The sequence below is a fragment of the Poeciliopsis prolifica genome, unplaced genomic scaffold, assembly GCF_027474105.1.
Source record: "Poeciliopsis prolifica strain line A6 unplaced genomic scaffold, Auburn_PproV2 SCAFFOLD043, whole genome shotgun sequence".
Lineage (NCBI taxonomy): Eukaryota > Metazoa > Chordata > Actinopteri > Cyprinodontiformes > Poeciliidae > Poeciliopsis > Poeciliopsis prolifica.
Window position 1 is genome coordinate 4,624,424 of NW_026562418.1, and position 20,691 is coordinate 4,645,114.

The 20,691-nt window shown below is 42.6% G+C and overlaps 3 protein-coding genes across 3 annotated transcripts in view; 2 read left to right on the forward strand and 1 right to left on the reverse strand.

Annotated features, from left to right (window-relative positions):
- The first annotated feature begins 1,570 nt into the window (after positions 1-1,570).
- On the forward strand, positions 1,571-8,841 carry maneal (mannosidase endo-alpha like). The gene is made up of 4 exons (XM_055056051.1): positions 1,571-2,334; positions 3,682-3,791; positions 7,127-7,203; positions 7,964-8,841. The coding sequence occupies exons 1-4, from the start codon at positions 1,830-1,832 to the stop codon at positions 8,598-8,600; spliced, it is 1,329 nt and encodes a 442-aa protein (XP_054912026.1). The 5' UTR covers positions 1,571-1,829; the 3' UTR covers positions 8,601-8,841.
- A 1,992-nt stretch (positions 8,842-10,833) lies between these two features.
- Positions 10,834-16,559, reverse strand: sf3a3 (splicing factor 3a, subunit 3). The gene is made up of 17 exons (XM_055056053.1): positions 16,333-16,559; positions 16,181-16,228; positions 15,206-15,258; positions 14,725-14,830; positions 14,556-14,628; positions 14,120-14,211; positions 13,953-14,035; positions 13,731-13,869; positions 13,571-13,639; positions 13,433-13,500; positions 12,551-12,658; positions 12,399-12,468; positions 12,137-12,301; positions 11,451-11,561; positions 11,268-11,364; positions 11,158-11,213; positions 10,834-11,080 (listed from the first exon to the last, which is right to left on the reverse strand). The coding sequence occupies exons 1-17, from the start codon at positions 16,426-16,428 to the stop codon at positions 11,003-11,005; spliced, it is 1,512 nt and encodes a 503-aa protein (XP_054912028.1). The 5' UTR covers positions 16,429-16,559; the 3' UTR covers positions 10,834-11,002.
- A 1,497-nt stretch (positions 16,560-18,056) lies between these two features.
- Positions 18,057-20,691, forward strand: part of LOC129376302 (ubiquitin-conjugating enzyme E2 E2-like) — a 50,089-nt gene continuing 47,454 nt past the window's right edge. The window contains exon 1 of the mRNA XM_055055888.1: positions 18,057-18,213. The gene's annotated coding sequence lies outside the window, so the exon portion shown is untranslated. The remainder of the gene's footprint in view (positions 18,214-20,691) is intronic.

The window sequence follows — 20,691 nt, forward strand, 5'->3', positions numbered from 1 at the left end:
TCCAATCCAGCAGATTCCCTGTCAGGAATGGACCAGATCTGTTGGTGTGTGATGCATTCAGCTGATACGCCTCAATAGGAATTAGATTCCAAAATACTTTATTGATCCCAAAAGAAAAGAAAAGAATTAATACAGTTTGAAACTAGAAGACAACATACCCATGAAATAAGAAGACACTGAACTTTTTCTCACTGTTTGTAGTTAAATAAACAGTGAAGGTTCAGTCCTTTCTTGAATCATTTGTCTTTTTCCCTCCAGTGAAGAAAACGAATCCCTCAAACACATTTAGATGTAAAGAGGTTGTATTTGAGCTGATCAGTGCCACTCTTGCAGTAATATTTTTATTAGGGTGAAAATTCTGTTTTATTTTCACAAAATGGTGAACGTTTGGCTTCAGTCCCTCATCCTGGTGAGAGAAAGTCACACGTTCTCGCAGCTCTTCAGTTACGTGAAAGAAAAATGTGGTCAGTTTGTTCTTTCAGTGAAATCAAACCTCATTTTGTCCACATTTCTTTAGCTCTAGCATGTTCAGTTATATTGATAGTTTATCGTTTCAAGGTGTAAGACAGTGCTCGGCTTTAAAGCACGAGAAATCTCCAGATTACATGACTTGTGTGTTCAAAACCAGTGTTCATCATCTGAGTTTCTCATTCAAATGGATGAGTTAGAGAACAAGAAGGTCTGAAGTTTCTAAAGTAATTCAAGATTAGGGTGATGGCAAAGATGCCATCCTGGTTTAAAGACTTGGAGCTTGTAATTAAAGGGCACTTTAGTGAGGGGCAACAAAACAATGGTAGAAAAAAGATTTCTCTGTTTAACAGTTGTTGAGATGGTAAATCTCACCTTTTGGGGCTGTTATAAAATGCTTGTGCGTGAATTTCCAAAATACTTACCAGACCCTAGATGCTTTGTTATTTTAGGAGTTTGACATTCTGACATTGAGGTGAGATTGTGATTTTTTTACATTATGACATACCTTTTGATGCTCTCTTCTTTTCAGTTGCTGGATTTGGACAAAAAATACTTTCAATTTTTATTTTCAGTGAATTTGGAATAATTCTTCCTTTGCAAGATTATAGCAAGTGCTTACTAGCAAAACTGCAAGCAGAAATACAGGACATGATGGTTGTTACATTTGACAATGGAAAACAAAAGGCGGATTGTAATGAAAAAGAATACATGTATTGCAGTGGGGGGAAAAAAACAACATAAAAAAAAACAAAATCATGAGAATAAAGTGAGAGGCAATGGAGTCATTCTTCCAGTCTCTGGTTGGTGTGTGTGTGGAGCTTTTTCAAACAGAAAAAATTTAATTATTTTGTAACCAGCTTACTGTGTGTTTCAGACTTCTGCCCAGGTTTCTCTTGAAAATGAGATCTAGATCTCAACAGGGTTTATCTTGTTAAATAAAGGAAATAAAATAAAAGAAATGGGACCAACCCAGATTCATCTTTGGAATTTAGATGAACGTATAAAGTGGGACAACCAGCTGCGCCTCAGAGACAGACGCCATGAAGCTCCTCCTCTTCCTCCATTAGCGACCCTCACAGACTGACTGTTTCCGGTCGGCCTTAATCCCCCCCTGCCGCTTCCGTCATATAAACAAATGCAGCCTCCCTGACAGAAAGACGGACCGCAGCAGCTCGATGGGGGACGGGCCACCGGGGGCCCGGCTGCTGGCTGTATACGGGACAGACGCGCGAGGCGATCTGCTGAGGCTCGCGCTGCTGATGCGGGGGGGACGGTGAGGGCGGCGCGCGGCGAGGCGAGGCGAGGCGACGCGGCGGACCGCGCTGTGTTCTCCTGCGGCAGCACCACGGACAGCGGCCATGACGCGGATGCGCAGGAAGGCCATCGTCGCCCTCTTCCTCTTCACACTCTTCATCTTCGGCACCATGATGGGGCTCAGGACGCTGAAGCCCAGCGACGGCTTCTCGGACCTGGCGCCCGGGATGGACTTCGCCGGGGAGAAGTCCGACAGGAAGCGACCGGATGGGAGAGACGCGCTGGCGTCGCCGGGCCAGTTCCGCTCCGGCGGCAGTGACACCAAGGTGGTGTTCACCAAATCCGACCGAGACTCCAGCATCTTCTATGACGTCCACATCTTCTACTACCTGTGGTACGGCTCCCCCAGCATGGACAACCAGTACATCCACTGGGATCACCCGCTGGTGCCCCACTGGGACCCGAAGATCGCCGCCAGCCACGCTCAGGGCAGACACACACCTCCAGAGGACATCGCTTCCAGTTTCTACCCGGAGCTGGGGCCCTACAGTTCCAGAGACCCAAAGGTGCTGGAGTCCCACATGGCGCAGATCGAAGCGGCTGCATCAGGTAAGCTCTGCATGGGTTCTTGAGAGGTTCGGTTTGGTTCGGTTTCTGGCTGAACCCACAGTTCTGCTAAAATCATCAGCAGCTGAATATGAGCAAAAAAATGTCATTTCCATGGACTTTTAGGATGTTATGTCAAAAGTCTGATGGGTTTTTGTCTCCAGAAAAACGAGTGGATCTGTTCTGATCCAGGTTCTACCACCCACTGAAGGAGCAAACAGGGACAATCCATTTGTTTCATGGATTATAATTTCCAGAGCTCCCAGTTCTTTGCTATATTCTACCAATACAAATATTAAAATTTCCTTTGGATTTATTGCAAATATTTCTCAGATGGATGGAGGTTGGATTTTTTTTCCCCAGCAATTTCATCTTAAAAATATTTTTAAGATGAAATGTATTTATCTATTCAGAACTGGAAAATTTTTCAACTAAACCTCCCATTTGTCCAGACTGAGCTGGTCCATTGAACCCAAAACCATTATTCAATTACTGGATTTAAATAGCAAAATTTTCCAAGTAGCCAGATGTCAGATATAAATTATATCTTACTTATATTCATAATTTTTAAAATTATTATTATGTTTTTTTGAGGTCGGGTCACTATGAAAACCATAGGAATACTCTCTGGCTAATTCTGGGGGATGTCAGGACATTACCACTCTTGAGGTTTTACTAATGGGCCCCAGAGCCTCTCAGCTGGTTCAGGAATCCAGGGCCAAGCAAACCCTGGGGGGGTTCTCTCTCCTCTGATATCCATTGGTGGATCCTCTTGCTGTCACAGCAATGGACTTTCATAACCTTCAAGCTGCTGGAAACCACATCTACAAGTGGAGCAGGGTTGATTAGCTGACAGCTAAGCCCCCTCTTGTCACTTGAATATGGAGACTGCTGATGGCAGGATTACAAAATCAGTCATCAACGTTTGCGGAAAGTGGCCTGGTAGAGTAGACAGTATTCTACTAGCCTGGTTTAGTTGGCTTAAAGACAACTCTGGCTTGTTAGGGAAGGTGTAAATGCATAATAAACTCTGATGCAAATTAAGAGTTTGGTCCGTCTGCAAACGTTCGGTTGAAGTGAACTCGGATGCAGTTCAAATGCATATGTGAACGCCAAGCGGGCCGGAGACCACTCCGTCCAACAGTGTTACAGCGCCCCCAGGAGGAATATGAGGTGCTATATAAACTGGGTGGCTGGCAGCGATGAAGGCCTTGTGATGCTCATATGACAGAGAGAGAAATCTTTCCAGCCGATTTTATTACTGAGGTTTGCACTGATGTTGCTCATATTTATTCCTCTCTGATGCGGTTCTGAAAGTCCTCTTCTTGTCTTCACGCTGTGGGTTTGTAGGAGTGCTGGTGTTGTCATGGTACCCACCTGGGGTGGCAGATGACCATGGGGAGCCCACTGAGGATCTGGTTCCTGCTGTCATGGATGCTGCCCAAAGACACAGCATCAAGGTAACTGGTGAGACAACCGGTATGTTTTTTACCTTCTGACTACTCATTGAATGAATGAAGCTCTGTGATCACACCATGGTTTTCTTCCCTGTAATCATTTGGCCTCAGTTTCGCTAAAATAAATGAGACCCATCATTTGTTCATCCAAATGTCAGCAGTTTTGATGCACCAGATTTGGAACCGTGAGGTTCAATTTAGAAAATATTCCTATTTGGAGAAAAACTTTTTTTGGTCATAGGAGATGAAATATATTGATTGTTACCAGTAGAGAGAGCGCCACCTATCGGCCTTTTAAGGGCCAGCTTATAGCAATGTAAGTCAATTGTCAGCACTGTGAAATACATTTTTTGTAAAGTACCTTGAGACTACCAGGCCTGTCACATTAATCAATAAATCAAATTAATTGCATAATAAATTTAAACAAACTCAGTCATTTCCATTGGCATGATTCATTATTTATCTATTTTTCCCCTCTTTCTACCAAAAATCAATCAATCAATCAATCAATCCATCCATCCATCCATCCATCCATCCATCCATCCATCCATCCATCCATTCATTCATTCATGAATTCCCCTGCTGCTCATAATGTTTGTGAGTGTGTGTATGTGTGCTCACGCGTGTGTGTGTGTGTGTGTGTGTGTGTGTGTGTGTGTGTGTGTGTGTGTGTGTGTGTGTGTGTGTGTGTGTGTGTGTGTGTGTGTGTGTGTGTGTACACGACCAGTAATTCAAGAACAACCAGTAATACCAGAACAACCAGTTTTTCAAGAACAAACTGTAATTCCAGTTCAACCGATAATACCATTACCAGTTTTACCACACCAACCAGATTAATTTAAAAAATCCATGGTGGCACCAAGTATCTGAGTGTCCCTGTCTGGTACACTGTCTTGAAAGCTGTACCTATCCTCTTGCTGAATCTTCTCAGCTAAGATCATTTTCAGTCCTCAAAACCAAGTTCTGCCTGCTTATGTCCTGGACCTCGAGACAATCTGCCTCATGCTTGCTACGCAGATTGTCTAGTTCATTGCAGAGACTGTCCAGCTCTCCAGATTGCTCATCCATTGTCAGCTGTGCCTTTTTCAAGTCCATGTGAATCTCTCCAGCACTCCTACAAACCAGAGACTGTTGGCCCGTCTCCAAACAATGCACTGCAGCTTTCATCTCCGTGTACTCAGAGAATCGAGCTGTGCCTGCCTTGCATTGTTCTCACTTGCCAACATATCACATTGTGCTTGCAGATCTGGTGGCCCTCAAGTACTTTCGCAAGACTGGAGCGCCTGAACTTTCAATGGAGACTTTCAATAATCTGGCGGAGTTCTAAATTTTCTTTTTCCACTCTGTTGCACATCCTGTCATCAGAAGGCCTTTCCACAAAGCTGGCAAGCTCATCAGGCATGTGGCGTTCACTGCTGCCTTCAGCCATTTCTTAAGTTCAACTGACAGCACCTTTGAAATGCCTAATAAAATTAATTAAGTGCAAGAATGTTGGGATATGAAATACAGTTTTGTTCTTGTGTCTCAATGCAGTCTGACATTCAGAACAAACGAGTTGCTCTGTGGAAGTTTGGATTAAAGGGAGATGGATCACAGTCATCAGCGATGTGAGATAGCATGGGACCATTTTTCTGGCACATATTACATTGTGGGGATTTACTGCTCTCAAAGAAAAAAAATGCTGCTTTAGGGTTAGTGGTAAGGTTTAGGACCAAGGTGTGAATTGAGTTTTGGTTGGGATTCGACAGTAAAAATGAATGGAAGTCAATGGAAAGTCTCCGCAAAGACAGCTCTGTGTGTGCGCACGCGTGTGTGTGTGTGTGCGTGTGTGTTTGTGTGTGGCTGACCCTGTACCACCTGAACGATGGGACGTCTGTGGGATGGAGAATCTCTCTTCTGTTCCTCAGAAATGTTCATCCTGAGCTAAACTCTGGTTCTGTTCAGCTTGTGGCTGATGCTGAATCCAATTCATGGAGTCTTGTAAAAGTATTCACACCACTTACACTTTTCCTACATCTGGTCTCATTAACACTTTCAACCTCTTTGTGTTTTATTAGAGTTTTATGTGATAAATCAACACAAAGTAGACTAGAGCTGTGAAGTGCAAAGAAAGAAATGTACAACCCCACTTTGTAGAACCATTTTTATTTGCCAGTCAGTTGCTTAATTTCTTCATCCATATGAGTCACACTCACTTGTGTCTTAAAACATATAATTTTTATTGTGCATCTCTTTCATTTTTACTGTATATTGTCATAACGCCACCTACTGGGGTGTTTGTTCCCTCACTATTGATCTTGTGGGAGTTGTATGGTTTGGTTGGCTTCAGCTGGTCCTGCAGGCTGTGATCCAGCAGGTCCAGTTGTTCAGAGCGAGAGTCTCCGACTTTCAAACAGTGGTTCAGAACATCTGGTCTCCAGCTTTAGTTACACTCAAATCAACATCGATTTAGAATACAAAAATAACAAGGAGGTGGAGTTTTAGAAAAGGTTTTGTTTTGATCTCGTTGCCTTTTTTATCTCTTGTTGTAAGATGTGCTGAACAAAAGAAGAATGAACTGATGTCTACAGAGAAGACTCCAGATGTTCCCTGTGTATCATAATGTCTGAACAGATGTTTGGGGTCTAATATGGATGATATGGATCTGTTGACCCAGAAAAGACCCTTTACCCCACAGAGAAGCACATTATCTCAGATTAGAGAACAGTTGTGACTGCAGTAAACTGATCCCAGGATGGGGGTCAGTTAGTATGAAGGTTCTGATATATTTTGTTCTGGTATTTTTTCCTCTGCAGAGATCTTAAAAAATGATGAACAAAGGCAGCATATTTTTTACTGTTTTTCATATCGTAGTAGAATAGAAATAGTTTTCTTGTCTCACAAAGAGAAATTCAGGAGCATCAAATATACTAGTTCAGACAAAATAGTCCTTAAATTGCTAAAACAATATGTGGAAAAGAAGATTAATAATAACAATCAGAATAATGATTATGCTATATTGTGCATGACTTTCACATAAAAAATGCTGTGCAGCTATTAGAGGAATTTTTGTTTCATGATCAGGAAATTAGATGGATTACTGTTTCAAAAATGTACATTATATTAATTTATGTTGGAGTTAGAAAGACTAATTACAACACAGTATATCAGTACAGAAAACATTGTGTATAGCAGGTTTCAGCTAGCGTTTTGCTAACTAAAAGATGCTCTGATAACAATTTTTAAAAATTTCACCAAGACAATAATTTTCCAAATTTGAAACATTCCATCTTCTCCAGGTTCTTTTGTTTTCACTTGATGCTTTTACTGAAAATCCACCCTCCTGTCTCTGTGCACAGGTGGCCTTTCACATTCAGTCATACAAGGGACGGACGGACCAGAGCATGCATGACAACATCAAATATATTATTGACAAGTAAGCTCCTTCCCAGTATATGTGTATGTGCTGGGTGGGGTTTGCCTCCAACAGGTGGAGCTCTGCATTAAAGAACTGAAGGTGAAGGCAAGAGGGGTGATGATGAGGAGCAGCTGGGTGAATATAGATGGTTCCTCATTTCCTTGACAGCGTAATTGAGGTTTTTTGGAAGTGTGGCTCTGGTAAGACGTCATGACTACTCTAGATGTTTGGTGTCCTCACCATAACTAAGAACTACAGAGGAGTCAGGGCAGGTTCAAGAGGAAAGCGGAAAGAAGAGCCGACAGTAAATCATCCATTAGGTTCTTATTTCAACCTCAGAGGTATAAAAACACATAACAGATATCACCATGGCACTACTGAAGGTGTTAGAAGTTTGTGAAAAGCTACATCATTATTATTACTACTAACATCATTATCATTATCTGTGTAGTAGGAGAGGTAGTACTACTATTAATAGTAGTGGTGGTATTAACTTTGTCAATGGGGTTACTGTGGCTCTGTAGATGGAGTGATTGTCTTGTGATCAAAAGGATGTAGGTTCAATTCCTACTTCTTCATGCCTCATGTTGATGTTCCCCTGGTCACTGCAAGATACTTAACCTCAACTTGCTTGTGTATAGGTATATAAATGTGAGTGTGAATGGTAATATAACGTGCTTTGAATGGTCTAAATGATTGGAAAATTTACCATTAACTTCAAGGAACCTTGATATGAAATTATTAGGATAATCCATGTGTCTCACTCTGTTTTTCTCAGATATGGAAACCATGGCGCCTTCTACAGATTCAGGACTAGCACAGGGCAAGTCCTGCCACTGTTCTATGTCTATGACTCCTACCTTACCCCACCCGAATCCTGGACGGAGCTCCTGACAGCCAAAGGCTCACAGAGCATCAGAGGGACGCCTTACGATGGCGTTTTCGTTGCCCTGGTTGTGGAGGAGCGCCACAAGCATGACATCCTAGCCAGCGGCTTTGATGGCATGTACACTTACTTTGCCTCCAATGGTTTCTCCTTCGGCTCCTCCCACCAGAACTGGAAAGCCATCAAGGAGTTCTGTGATGCAAACAACCTGCTGTTTATCCCCAGCGTCGGTCCAGGCTATGTGGATACCGCCGTGCGCCCGTGGAACAACCACAACACCAGAAACCGGGTCAACGGGCGTTATTATGAGACGTCCCTGCAGGCGGCTCTGTCTGTCAGACCAGAAATTGTCACCATCACCTCCTTCAACCAATGGCATGAAGGCACTCAGATAGAAAGGGCTGTACCCAAAAAGACAACGGCACGTTTATATTTGGACTACTTACCAAATCAAGCAGACCATTATTTACAGCTTACTCGTCAGTGGGCCGAGACCTTCAACAAGGAGAAGAACAAGTGGTTGATGTGAACAAGGCTTCAGCTGGCTGGTGGAGGCTTTGAGGATCACTGTGAGTCTCAGTATATGAGCTCCTTCTGACTGTTGACCATGGGGATTTATCTCGCCAACATTTTCTGGTCAGTATTTCTTCGTAAACTTAAAAAAAAGTAGTTACAAAGAGAAGCTGTTTTTTCCTTCCCTATTTTACTAAAATAAAGACTGTTATTTCTTGTACTTTCTTTATGACCAATTAAAATGTCTGTTTACTGTTGGAGGGCTTGTATTTATTGTCACCTGAATGAGTCAACTGTGGCTTTCATGTCAATTGAACAGAAAGCCACAGTTTGAGATTGAGAGGTACGCTGGACTGCTTACCCGGTCAGTTCCTTCCTTCTTCCAACTGACAGAGATCAACCCTAAACACGGCGACGCATTTAAAGAACCATGAAACTTTGCTTAGTTTACTCATCACGCATTACCACACAACACAGCTGATTGAAAACAGATACTTACATACACTGTATGAAATGACTTAACTTTTATTTCTCATTCTCTAGCATTAAATCAGGTCAATCTTTTCTGTTTCACCTCAGTTAGGATTATCAACATTTTTCCTGTTTGCTAAATGTCAGAATAAAGTTTCTTCAAAGCCTGAAGTTTCGATCCATGTCCTCTGGGTTCAGTAGAACTGTAACGTGTCTTCACATATACGAATGTTTTGGTTTCAAGCCGTTCTTCCAGACAGAACCAGAGTCACTCTGTCAGAGATCACACACACACCTCCTCAGCTCTGTCTCTTTTAGTACATGGCTGAGGTTGGCTACCATCACACACTCAAAGCTCATCTTAACGTTCCTTACATTTCTGGCTGCACCTCAAAGGCTATGCACCATGGCAATGCACAGCGCTCCCTGATCAGTCTGCTACATGAGCACCAGCTGCTTCACTAATAGTTCTCCAAGTATCTGAATCTGCCTTACTTCTTTGGATGCAAAGTGAGTGAGGTGTCTGTCAGAAAATATTGAACTTCACTTCATGCAGTTATTATCCATCCTCACTATAAGCTACTCAGAAGGACTGCTATTGTTTCTGTCAGAGGAGACAATGTAGAAATAGAGGACAGGCAAAGAGGGACATACAGAAAAGGTAAAGTAGGTTGGGGGAAGAATAGATTATAAGCCAAATTCTAAGCTACTGTACCTAACACCAAAGGTAGATGCTATGAGTAAACGTTCTCTGCTCTTGAAAATAGGGAAGCCTCTGTTCTGGTAACAATCACTGGCTCATTCCATTATTGTAGAATGACACATTTAGTCTGGTATGGACACTAACAGGAGGAACTAGTGGCTTCCTCCTCAAGCACAGTGAATCTAACTAGTTTCACCAGCGTCTTCATAAGGTCTTTGGCTTTTGTTCTGGACATTTCAGAACAGAACCCGTCTCCTTCCTAAGCGCCATGACGGTTAGACATCCTTATCATGTCAATTGAACAGATGTACATGATGCTGTCAAACATCTGGAGGTTACACCAAAGGAAGAACCAGACAGGATCAGCTCCTGTTTCTCTTCCTCGTATCTGGGCTGATATCTGCTAACTTCCCTCATATCAAACCAGAAGGAAATGAGTTCCAGGTGAGACCTTCAAAATACTTCCATAGGTGTGCCTCCTATTAATTCCGATGTATCCTTCAAGTATCAGCTTTCCAAAACCATGACATTATCATCATCATCTGGGCTTTCTCTCGCCACTTAGAGACCGTAATCATTCCATATGCAAACCTCTGATCTTGAAGACATTTCTAAATTAATTATATCTTTCTCTTTGATTTGTGCTAATAGAAATAATTCTGATAAGTCTAACTGAACTAATTCAACTGACCTGATTTAACTTCAGACAGTAAAAGTCATGTATGTAAACTCCTGCCTTAAACTGTACAACTGCATCACATAAGTTTCTATTGTCTGCAGTAACAGGAATGCAAGAGCCCCACTTTGTGGAGGCCACATGGAAACACCTGCAGAGTAACGTTTTGCTCCTTTGGTTGCGTTAATGTCTTCAGAGACATTGTTGATTTACAGACAATGAAACATTAAAAGCTGTTGTGATGTTTATCTTAGACACTAGTGAAAAAACAGTAAACTGTTACTCTCACTCAACAGGATTCTGAGACAGAATCCTGATTCTGTCTCAATCAGAATCAGGATTCTGATTGAGACACAATCAGAATCCTGGGGATAATCAGGCTGCCAAGACAGAACAAGATTTAGGAATGACAGGGACTCAAAGTCCTCGGTTTATTGAAATCATCAGAGGTTGACATGTTACAAACTGGAGAAAAGTTATCTGGAAAATAACAGCACTACTTAAGACATAAAACAAGAGTAAATATGACTTTTAAAAAAAAGAAGCAGCTCAGAGTCACGCTGTCCTTCTACAGCAGACCCTGTCTCTTCAGATCCTCGTACGTCTTCTTGTTGACCACATTTCCAATGGAGTCCTCGTACTCCTCCTGAGGGGGACACAACGGAGGAGATGAGTGAAGAAGTCAGACTCCATCACATTCTGTCCAGGAGGCTTTGTGCTTACCTCTGTGTCCGGCTGCCACCGCTCCAACGCCTTCTGGGACTTTAGCTTCGCCCACACTGAACACAAACACATCACCGGTTAACAGGACGGACACGAGACAGAAAAACAACACAGGAGAGAGACGGCGTCCTCTATCTGTGTGACGTTGGCAAAATGAGCCGTGTTGGGGATTCCTAGACAGCGCATTCCATGTGCATGTCGCCACTCCTACACAGGCAAAAACATAAATAAATAAAACCTTGATCTTATTGTAATAATTTATAAAAGTTATTTTCACTGAAGGAAGCCCCTACTGCAAAGTGCCTCTGGAAGGCCTTGGGTCCTCTGTAGGTGTAGTTTCCACAGATCTCACAGTTGTAGTTGATGTTCAGGCCGTGCAGTTTGTAGAGCCAGTAAGGGATCGGCTGCAGGGAAAAAAATAAATAAAAAACCACACCAACTTCAGTCTGGGCCACAAAACACATGTAAAACCCTTAAACTAGTTTACATTTAGACATGCTGCATGAGAAAAAAGCAGCAAATAACTGATGTGGAAGGAAAACCACTCTGCTTTCTAATATTCTTACAACTAGAAATCTGAAAATAAAGCATCTTCCTATCCCAACAACACAGACATAAAGAAGCAGCATTCAGCTTCTATGTACCGTAAATCTGGAACAAACTTCCAGATAGCAGCTGAAACACTGAGTTCCTTTAAATCAGAGACATAGCAACATCACTTAAATCTAGTCTGATTCTTTATAGTCTGTTACTTCTTTATTTTGATCCTGTGAAGAAACGTTTTTTTGTTCATTACAAAATGTAATGCATGTTTATATTTTTATCATGTTAAGAAATTTGAATTGCATTAAAGTTGAAATGCATTATTCTAGCATGTAACTCCATTATATACTGTATGAGCTTATTATTGTGAAATGCAGGCCATGCTGAACCATTACAGGGTCCTGAAGTGGTCTGACTCAGTGTGTTTGGGCCTCACCTTGCCATCCCAGCCCAGCGGCAGGTTTTTGGGGTTGTATATGATCTCGTTGTCTTCATCTTCACTCTCACTCTCGCTCAGCTGCTCTTCCTCTTCCTCTTCGCGCTCCTCTCCTGTCCTCGCCTGCTTCCGCTGCACGTTCTCATGGGTGAGCTGCCTCTGCTCCTGCATAAGAACCCACAGACCCCAGCAGGTCAGGCTGTCCCAATTGGGACAGCCTGACGGCCCAAAGCCGGTCCTGAAGCTGATGAGGAAGACTCACCCCCAGGGTCTCCACATACTCGTAGACCTGAGCTTCCAGGAAGGCCGTTTCCCTGTTCCGCTCCGTGTCTCTGAGGTGGTGACGCATGGAGACGGTTACATTCTGCCCCATCACACAACAGGATTAACAGTCATTTTAATACGCTCACATACTTCTTAGGCCCTTTGGCTTTGGGGTTCTTGGCGAACAGAGACGGGTCCAGTGATTCCAGGGATTTGCCTTTGGTGCTGAACAGCCTCTGAGCTCTCTCCTCCAGAGTCCTGATCACACGCACGCACGCGCGCGCATGCACACACACACACACACACACACACACACACACACACACACACACCCCAACCAACACACACACACACCACGCACACACACACGGTGATAGTGAGGAAAAGCAGGGATCACGTTCAAGATTCTGTAAGAATTTAAATCTGACAAGTATGCTGTGCATCTGTACTCTGGTGCTTCAGAATAAAATCCAGTGAAACTATTTATGTGTAGCACATCGAAAGGTTCTGCCAGTCAAATTTAAACCCTTTAAGGAAATACATTTGGGAGAATTATCTTGAGAAACCTTTCAGTTGTAACAAAATAGAAAATGGCACCCCCTTCAGTTCCAGGGTGCAACATGCCTGACTGGATGCCACTTATTTTCTGCAACCAGGTTATTTTCATAAATTTGCACTTACCCAAATTAGACACAAAAAGCTAACTGGCTAGCTAGCAAGAGTATATTAGCAGTTGGTTACTGTTAGCCTTAAACTCCTCGAGCCAAAACTTACTAAAGATGTCAGGCATGACTCTAACTGTCCCATTATAAAAAAAAACCCTACAGGTACAAGATGAAATAGTGTTGCCACAAGAAAATATAAAATTTGTGATTACTGTGGTTAAAGCCACTACTAACATTTTAAGCCCTTGATTTTACATTTTATGGTGTACGTGCAAACTGATTAATCAGACAAGGAAAAAAATATTGAAGTTGTAAAGGGACAAAGTGCAGAAAAGTGAAATTAATCCGAGCTTCCGCTCCTTCTTACCCTCCACACTTCAGCCCCAAAGCCATGAGAGCAGACTTCAGCCTGTCCAGACCCAGAGAGGCCAGCTCCTGCAGGATGAAGCAGAGCCGTGAATTCAGTTCGCCAACAGCAGCCCTTCTGGTTAAAGTTTGATTTTACCTCCCAGGAGGAGAACGCAGAGAGGTCCAGATGAGCTCCGGCGTGGGTCAGAGCACTACTCGTCTCTTTCTGCAGTCAGATCAAAAACATGGAGGAGAAACGTGAGCTACGACGCTTCAGTGAATCACCGTGTTTTCCGTGGGCCACAGGCAGGACTCACAGGCCAGCCCGGAAACGTCCCGTTCTCCCACTTTTTCTCAAAGTCGGTCAGGACTTTCCCGTAGAGCTCGTTCTGGTCCAGCAGAGGCTTGACCCGGTCTGTGTAGTCTTGCAGATACTCCAGCAGCATTTCCAGGTACCTGCACACGCCACATGGTTTCCCCAGGTTATGCAGTTCAGGCCCAATGGGTCAGACTCAACACAAACAGGATCGTGGACCTACTTTTTGTATTCTGCGTTCTTCCTGTCTTTGGGGATGTCGAAAAGTTGGTCGAATGAGGACAGGTAGGTGATGTAGTCCAGTTTCTGTAGGGATACATGAAGCAGTTTGAGAACATGGTTCCTTCTGTCTGGAAGCTGATTATTACGGCAGAAACGGAGCATTGTTACCTCCGCTCCCTTCAAGTTGATGTACTTCAGGTAGCAGTCATGGAGATCCAGATAGCGGCCGTATCCTTCTTCATCAGTGAAGTCCACCATGTCTGGAAGGAGCGCAGCTGTTAGGCTGAGTGTTTACTAGCTAATGCTGCTGAGCTAAACAACAACTCAGACTTAAAATGGCTCATTTAAACAAGTAGAATCAGCAGAAACACAGCACAGGAATCCATCGGCTGCTCCAGCCTCATGCGTCTCCCTGAGTGGAGACCAGCTAATTAAATGTAATGGATGTTGTTTTGTATAGGCCACAGCTTGTTCAAGGAAGCATAATAGTGTACCTTTAAGGCTCAAATCATAAGATTAACTATTTAATTCACCATCAGTAAACATCCAGCCTTGTAGAGTTCCCTGATTATTCAGTTCAGAAAACCTAAATAATGAGTCTTACTCTGAGCCTCTTCACTGGGGTTGTCTCTGGCCTTCATCAGCTCTTCAAACTCTGCTGACATGGGAATGGAAATCTACAGAGGAAGGAAGATGCAAAGTAGCCCAGAGACTCCCTGTTACTGTTGCTGTTGACACAACGTGACCCGACGGCGTGGCGGCAGCTCTCCTACCTCGTTTGGATGCTTTCGGTGGAACTCCTTTATGTGTTTCAGTCTGTTGTAGAACTCAGCAAACTCGTTTGGTCCAGAAATGGCGGTGAGCTCGTCTCTCCTCATCCTGCCAAACAAAAAGGTTTCAAACGTCCGATAGCAAAACCAGCTGTGTGGAATCAGGTCTGTTTTTCCTCCTCTAGATCATCCTCCAGCTCAGGGGAGTCCAAACATTTGGTTGCATATTCCAAAGCCATGCAATCAAAACTCATGAACCAAATATGTGCTTATTTTCCTTGTCAGCAATAAACTAAGCCACAGTACTTTAATCAAACAAATAAAGTAGTAAAAATATGTATATTAGTGTAAATCTAACAAGCTAAAAAGGCTAAATGTGACAAATCCCTCAAATAAATTTTTATTCCTTTCAGTTTTTTTATGTCATCAAAAGAAAAAACTTCAACTATAAACATATTGCTAAAAAGATTTAAAGTAAACGTACCCGTCTTTGTCTTCGTAGGAGTCTCTCAGGTTTGCGCTCACGTCCATGTACCTCTGTCAGGAGACATACAGCAGTCAGGCTCCTATAATGGATTCACACCTCCCCAAACCAACCCGCCATTCTAGGCAGGCGAACTGGAGTTCAGTTAAAGCAAATTAAACGGAGATGGTGGGAATGAACCCTCACAGTAAGTAGATAAGTAGAACAGATAAGTAGAACTGCAGCAGATCCAGGAGGAAAACCCTGGGCATCATTCACCCTAGAAACATCTGTTCCAGTGGAGAACCACAGGCTCCAAAAGCAACCAGAATCAGATAGACGGCTATCAGCTAGATGGCCTTCATAACTGGGTTTACTCAGAGCACTCTCCATGATCACTGTTATCAGTGAAGAGCAGCTTCAGCGAACAACCCAGAGACAACTTGATGAGGATTTTTGTGTATTTTTCCTCACAGTGGATGTCATGAGGCAAAAGTGATAAGTGTCACAATTTCAAGACCCAACATCAATTAAGTACTTCCTGGTTTCTCTGCACAGCTTTCTGATTATACAGATTTAAACAGGAGCAGCAAAAGCATATGGGATGGAATAGCAGAGCTGCCAACATCCAGAACATGTCCCTGTAGAACAGAAGTCCTCAAATCCAAACCATGATGACCTGCGTTACATCAGAGTTACAATGTTTCATTTTGTTTTGTAATGAATTAAGCATTTCTGAATTTGAACTGAACCATCAGTTAAGATGTGAGGCAGAAGCTGTTGTACAACATGTCAGAGCGAAGTAAAGACATTATGAAAGCTCGACATTGCACATTTAGACTCTTTACACAGATTCACTCTATTTATCCATTAAAATGTCGCACTCAGTTTCTCTGAGTGTACACTAACTTAAAATCAGAACTTTTCCGTTCCACTAGACAATCAAGATAGACTCATATGGGTCGTCCATCCATCCAAAACGAACTTTATACTTACATCCAGCATAGCTCTTATGCGATGATCGGAATTAATTTGTTCTCGAAGCTGAAACAATAAGGAAAACATTTACTTACTCTGAGTGTTGTTCTGGTTTCTAACAAGTAAGGATTAGCCTCATGCTAAAGCTCGCTTGTAGCGCCAGAGCTTACCGTGGACTTTTTGTGCAACATTTCTTTAGTTTGGGCGTCCATCAGTCGCTCTTCCTCTTCGTGGTAACGACGCTGCTGTTCTAAAATCGTCTCCATGGTTCGCAAACACACACTGTGTCTATTAAAAGCTGGGTCAGGGAGCTCCGAGTTAGCAGAAAGCGCGAGCCACCGTAGCCGCTGCGTTTGTTTTCAATGGCGCATGTTACGGAACTGCCTTCCGTCGCTTTTATCGTTGTGTGAGAAACACGGACCGACGGAGAGTTCCGCTGTAATGACGTAGTCAACATAAATACTACTACTACTAATGGAAAAAAAACAAAAAAAAAAACAAAAAAACGACAATGTCACAATTACGCTATATTAGTGAAAACACGAAAGATTTTTCTATGTTCAATTTACTGTCAGTTTATTTTTTATTCTGAACACTTAAGAGTTATTGTTCTTTTCTGCTGCTGTGTTTTAGTGAATCTAGAGTTCGAAGACATTAATAAACACCAGTCGGTACATGCGGTATGCTGCAAGAATATTTAATTAGGCTGAGATTGTCTTAGAGCCCAGTGGGTTTCCTCTTTCTTTGTAGTCTGCAAAAACATTACAGCCTGCTACATCACATCTAGGCACGCGCGCGTGCTCGCGGGGAATCGCTCTGTTTGTCAAGTTTTTCTGTCAAAAAGACCGGAAGTGTTCATTGTTTTCCGCTGAAAATAAAAAAACTAAACGACAATGAAACGTATTTAGTACACATATTAGACACAAACTATTTTAATCCTACCAAGAAATATGTTTATGAGACATATCTCTTAAAATACAATAAGCAAGTAAGTTTTATTTAGTGCTTCATTGATAATGAGAAAAAGAGGACAAACACAACAAAGCCAGAATAGTTGTTACAACTAAACTCAGATTCCTTCCCGATAACTGAGCTTCTTGCCCCATCTCCATCAGAAAACCCAGATACCCTGCAGCCGAAATAGACACTTGTATCTGCGATCTTGTTCCTACAGTCACTTTCCAGAGCTGGTGACCATAGTTGAGGGTAGGAATATAGATAGACTTTTAAATTGTGAGGTTTGCCTTTTTGCTCAGAGGGTTTGCCACAGTTTACTGTCTTTTGCCCAATCTGTCTATTGCCCTTCTGCTCCATTTTCCCCTAATTTGTTAACAAGACCCTAAGATATTTAAGCTCTTTCACTTAAGGCACACAGAGAAGGTGTCCTATCCTTTTCCAGCTCAAGACTGCAGTCGTGGATTTGGAGGAACTGATTTTCATCCTGTCCACTTGCAGTCAAGTGTGAATCACTCCATCTAATGAAGCCAACAGAATCACATCATCTGCAAGAAACATAGGTCCACTTCAGCCAACAAACACTAACACTATTAAAAGGAAAAAGCACCTCTTTCAGCCACAACAAACAAAGGCTGCAGGATGAGGAGCATCTCTAGGGTCATGGAAACGGGCCAACATCCACTTTCAATTACCAAAACATGCAAATGAAATTCAGCCTAGGGCCTAATCTTAATGCAACCTTGGGCTGTCCCTGGAAAAAAAGAAAACGGGTACATTAGAAAATCTATATTTAATACTTAAGCTGATTGATTGAGCTCTATAATTATTGTTTGTACCTATTCCTATCAGATGCTGAACCTAATAATAGAGAGGAAAAAACAACAAAGCGGAAGGAAACCCGGGCTTTTATTTTAGTGGGTCAAAGAGGAACCCTTCTCTCTCATGCTCTCCGCCATAACAGACGCATTTTGGCACATTCTCCAGCAGCAGTCAGTCAAAGCAAAGTGACGCGGAGCAGCGGACGGCGAGTGTTTTGGATTTACGGCACTGGGAACCGTTTTCACGGCCGCTGTGCTTCCAGCCTGATTGAAAAGGTGAGGACTTTGTTTCCTCGCGGACACGATCCCTCTCTTCAGAATATTGGGGGTGTATTATTGTGGAAGGGGGCGGCGGCGGCGGTGTTGGCGGTTGTCGTTGTGGAGAACACCGAGGGTGGGGTGGGATGAGGTAGTGGGGAGGGGGCCGGGAGGGGGGTCTTTTGTGTTGGGGCATCTATCTGGCAGAGGTCAGCGCGAGCCCCGCTTCTGGAGGTGCTCACTTATTGTACGCGTGCATTCTGGAACTTAATCCTTTGAAATGTAATTGCGCGGCTGCCTCGCGGCCAACTCTTGATCTGCGGCTAACAAAAGCAGAGGACTCGGGGCGGCAGGAGCTCGTGGGGCTCGTACCCCACCACCATGCGACCTGTTTGCTGTAACTACACCAGACGATTCAACGGAACAATGTGGTGCATTTTAAACATTCTGCACTTAAACTGCGCTGTTGAGACGCGGCTAGCTTCTTTTCAGAGTCAACCATTTCAATCACAATTGAATTTACCGCACCGAGCAGCGTTCAAGCTTCACTGGTTCTGGCACGGAGCTACATTAAACAACTGCTAGCTGGTGACAGCATTTAGCTAGAAGTTGGCTTTACAGGGACTTTTTTCCGACACGTTAGGAAAGATCAGGACTGTTTTCAGTGTGGCTTAGACCTCAGCTTGAACATCCTTCCTCGAGAAGGTGGTGTCAAAGAAGAAAAAGTTTCAGATGAAAAAATTCAGCTTAGTCACTTTAATCCCCCTCAGCCTACTGCAGCTAAGGTTGGTGTGGCTGCTTGGCAGAGGTCAGGTTGGAGGCTCTGTCCATGCGGGTCAATTATTTTAGGCAGCACCAGAGTTGGCAGAACCTCTCCTCTCCTCCACCTGACTGCCTCCTACATTTATCACACATGATCTGGGAATGTAAATAGAGGCATTCACCTTGACTTACTATTAGATGGGCTCATTGAATTTAGTGAATGTCACCTTGTACGTGTTTTACATACTAGAGTTTCAGCTTGACTAGCTCTGCGCACCTGAATGACAATATTCATAGTTTTGGCTCCAATTCAGCTTCTTTCGATTGGGTTTTAAAACATGTATTGTTGAATGAAAAAGTGGCAGAAGTTAGTAGGTCAATGATTATTAAAAAGATGCCAGGTGAGGTTGAAGCCACACTGAAAACAGTCCTGCTCTCTCCTAAAGCCTCGGAAAAAAGTCCCTTTAAAGCCAACTTCTGGCTAAATGCTGTCATCAGCTAGTAGAGAATTAGACTGAAAAGAAAAATAAAAATCTGGAAAGTCTTTCAGCTAGGAAAGGCAAATCTCATTTCACTTTTGTTAGTGTGTTAGAATGGCCTAGTCAAAGTTCAGATTGCAATTCAGCTGAGAATCTCAAGCAGGACCGGAAAGGCTTTAGCTCACGAACGACCATAATAAACTCAGTAACTAATAGTTGTCATATGACTGTATTGGAGGTGAAATTAACAGCAGAAGTTCTATTGGGAATCAGCTGGAATAACGTTTAAATAAGAGCAGAGAGACAGAATGAGTAGTTACAGGGTTTATTTCTACTGTTTTGGATAATCGCAATTAGGGCTGAAATGATTAATGAATTACTAAAATAATCAACTAATTTTGTTATCGATTGTTGTTAACTGGAGCATATAGACTCAGATAAAGACTGTTTGCTAAAGGAACAACACAGTCAGAGCAAATCCAAAACCGTGTTAAATCGATCTACAATTTGCTTTTAAGAAGGGGAGAAAATAACCTGTTACTCTGTTGTACTAGAACTCTTCTAATGATAGTTTCAGCTTCACCTCTTTCAAATTCTGTCAAGGAAATCTTCTGTTGACCGTCTTTTGCTGTCCAACTATTAATAAATGAATCAAAATAGGAATCATCCAGCAGAAAGGCCTGGGTTTTTCACATCTCGATGTTAGGATTGTTTTATCCTTTGCTACAAATGATCAAGTGTTCTCTAAGAAATGCTGTTATTGTTAATGTCTTCAAGTTTACCTTTTGGATTTTCTTATGCATTTCTAATTTTGCTTAAAATAAGCTTAAATGAATAAATGCAAAATCTGCAGAATGAGCCAATTGTTTTTATCCAATTAGTTGTCATAATAACAATAATAATAATAAACAACGTTCTTTGCAGCCCTAATTACAATTAAAGGCTGCTTAGAGAAAACACAATGTGAGATCTGAAATTTATGTTAAGTACTATTGAATGAGTTTATTGGATTCTATAGCTACAGTAAAATCTTAAACCTGTTTGATTAAATATCTGCAAAATCAATATGATCTAATTATAGATCAGTCAGTCATTCTGGAATCATCCAGCTTTCCTTTGATGTGCCGTGATCAGAATAGTCCTAAAGTCCTGATACTTTCTGCTGATTCCAAACTGCTCCATCCATCCTGCTGGATGGTTCTGATCACTGAGGGACGACGGATCAGTGAGCGGTGCTGGAGAACAATCTGAGAGC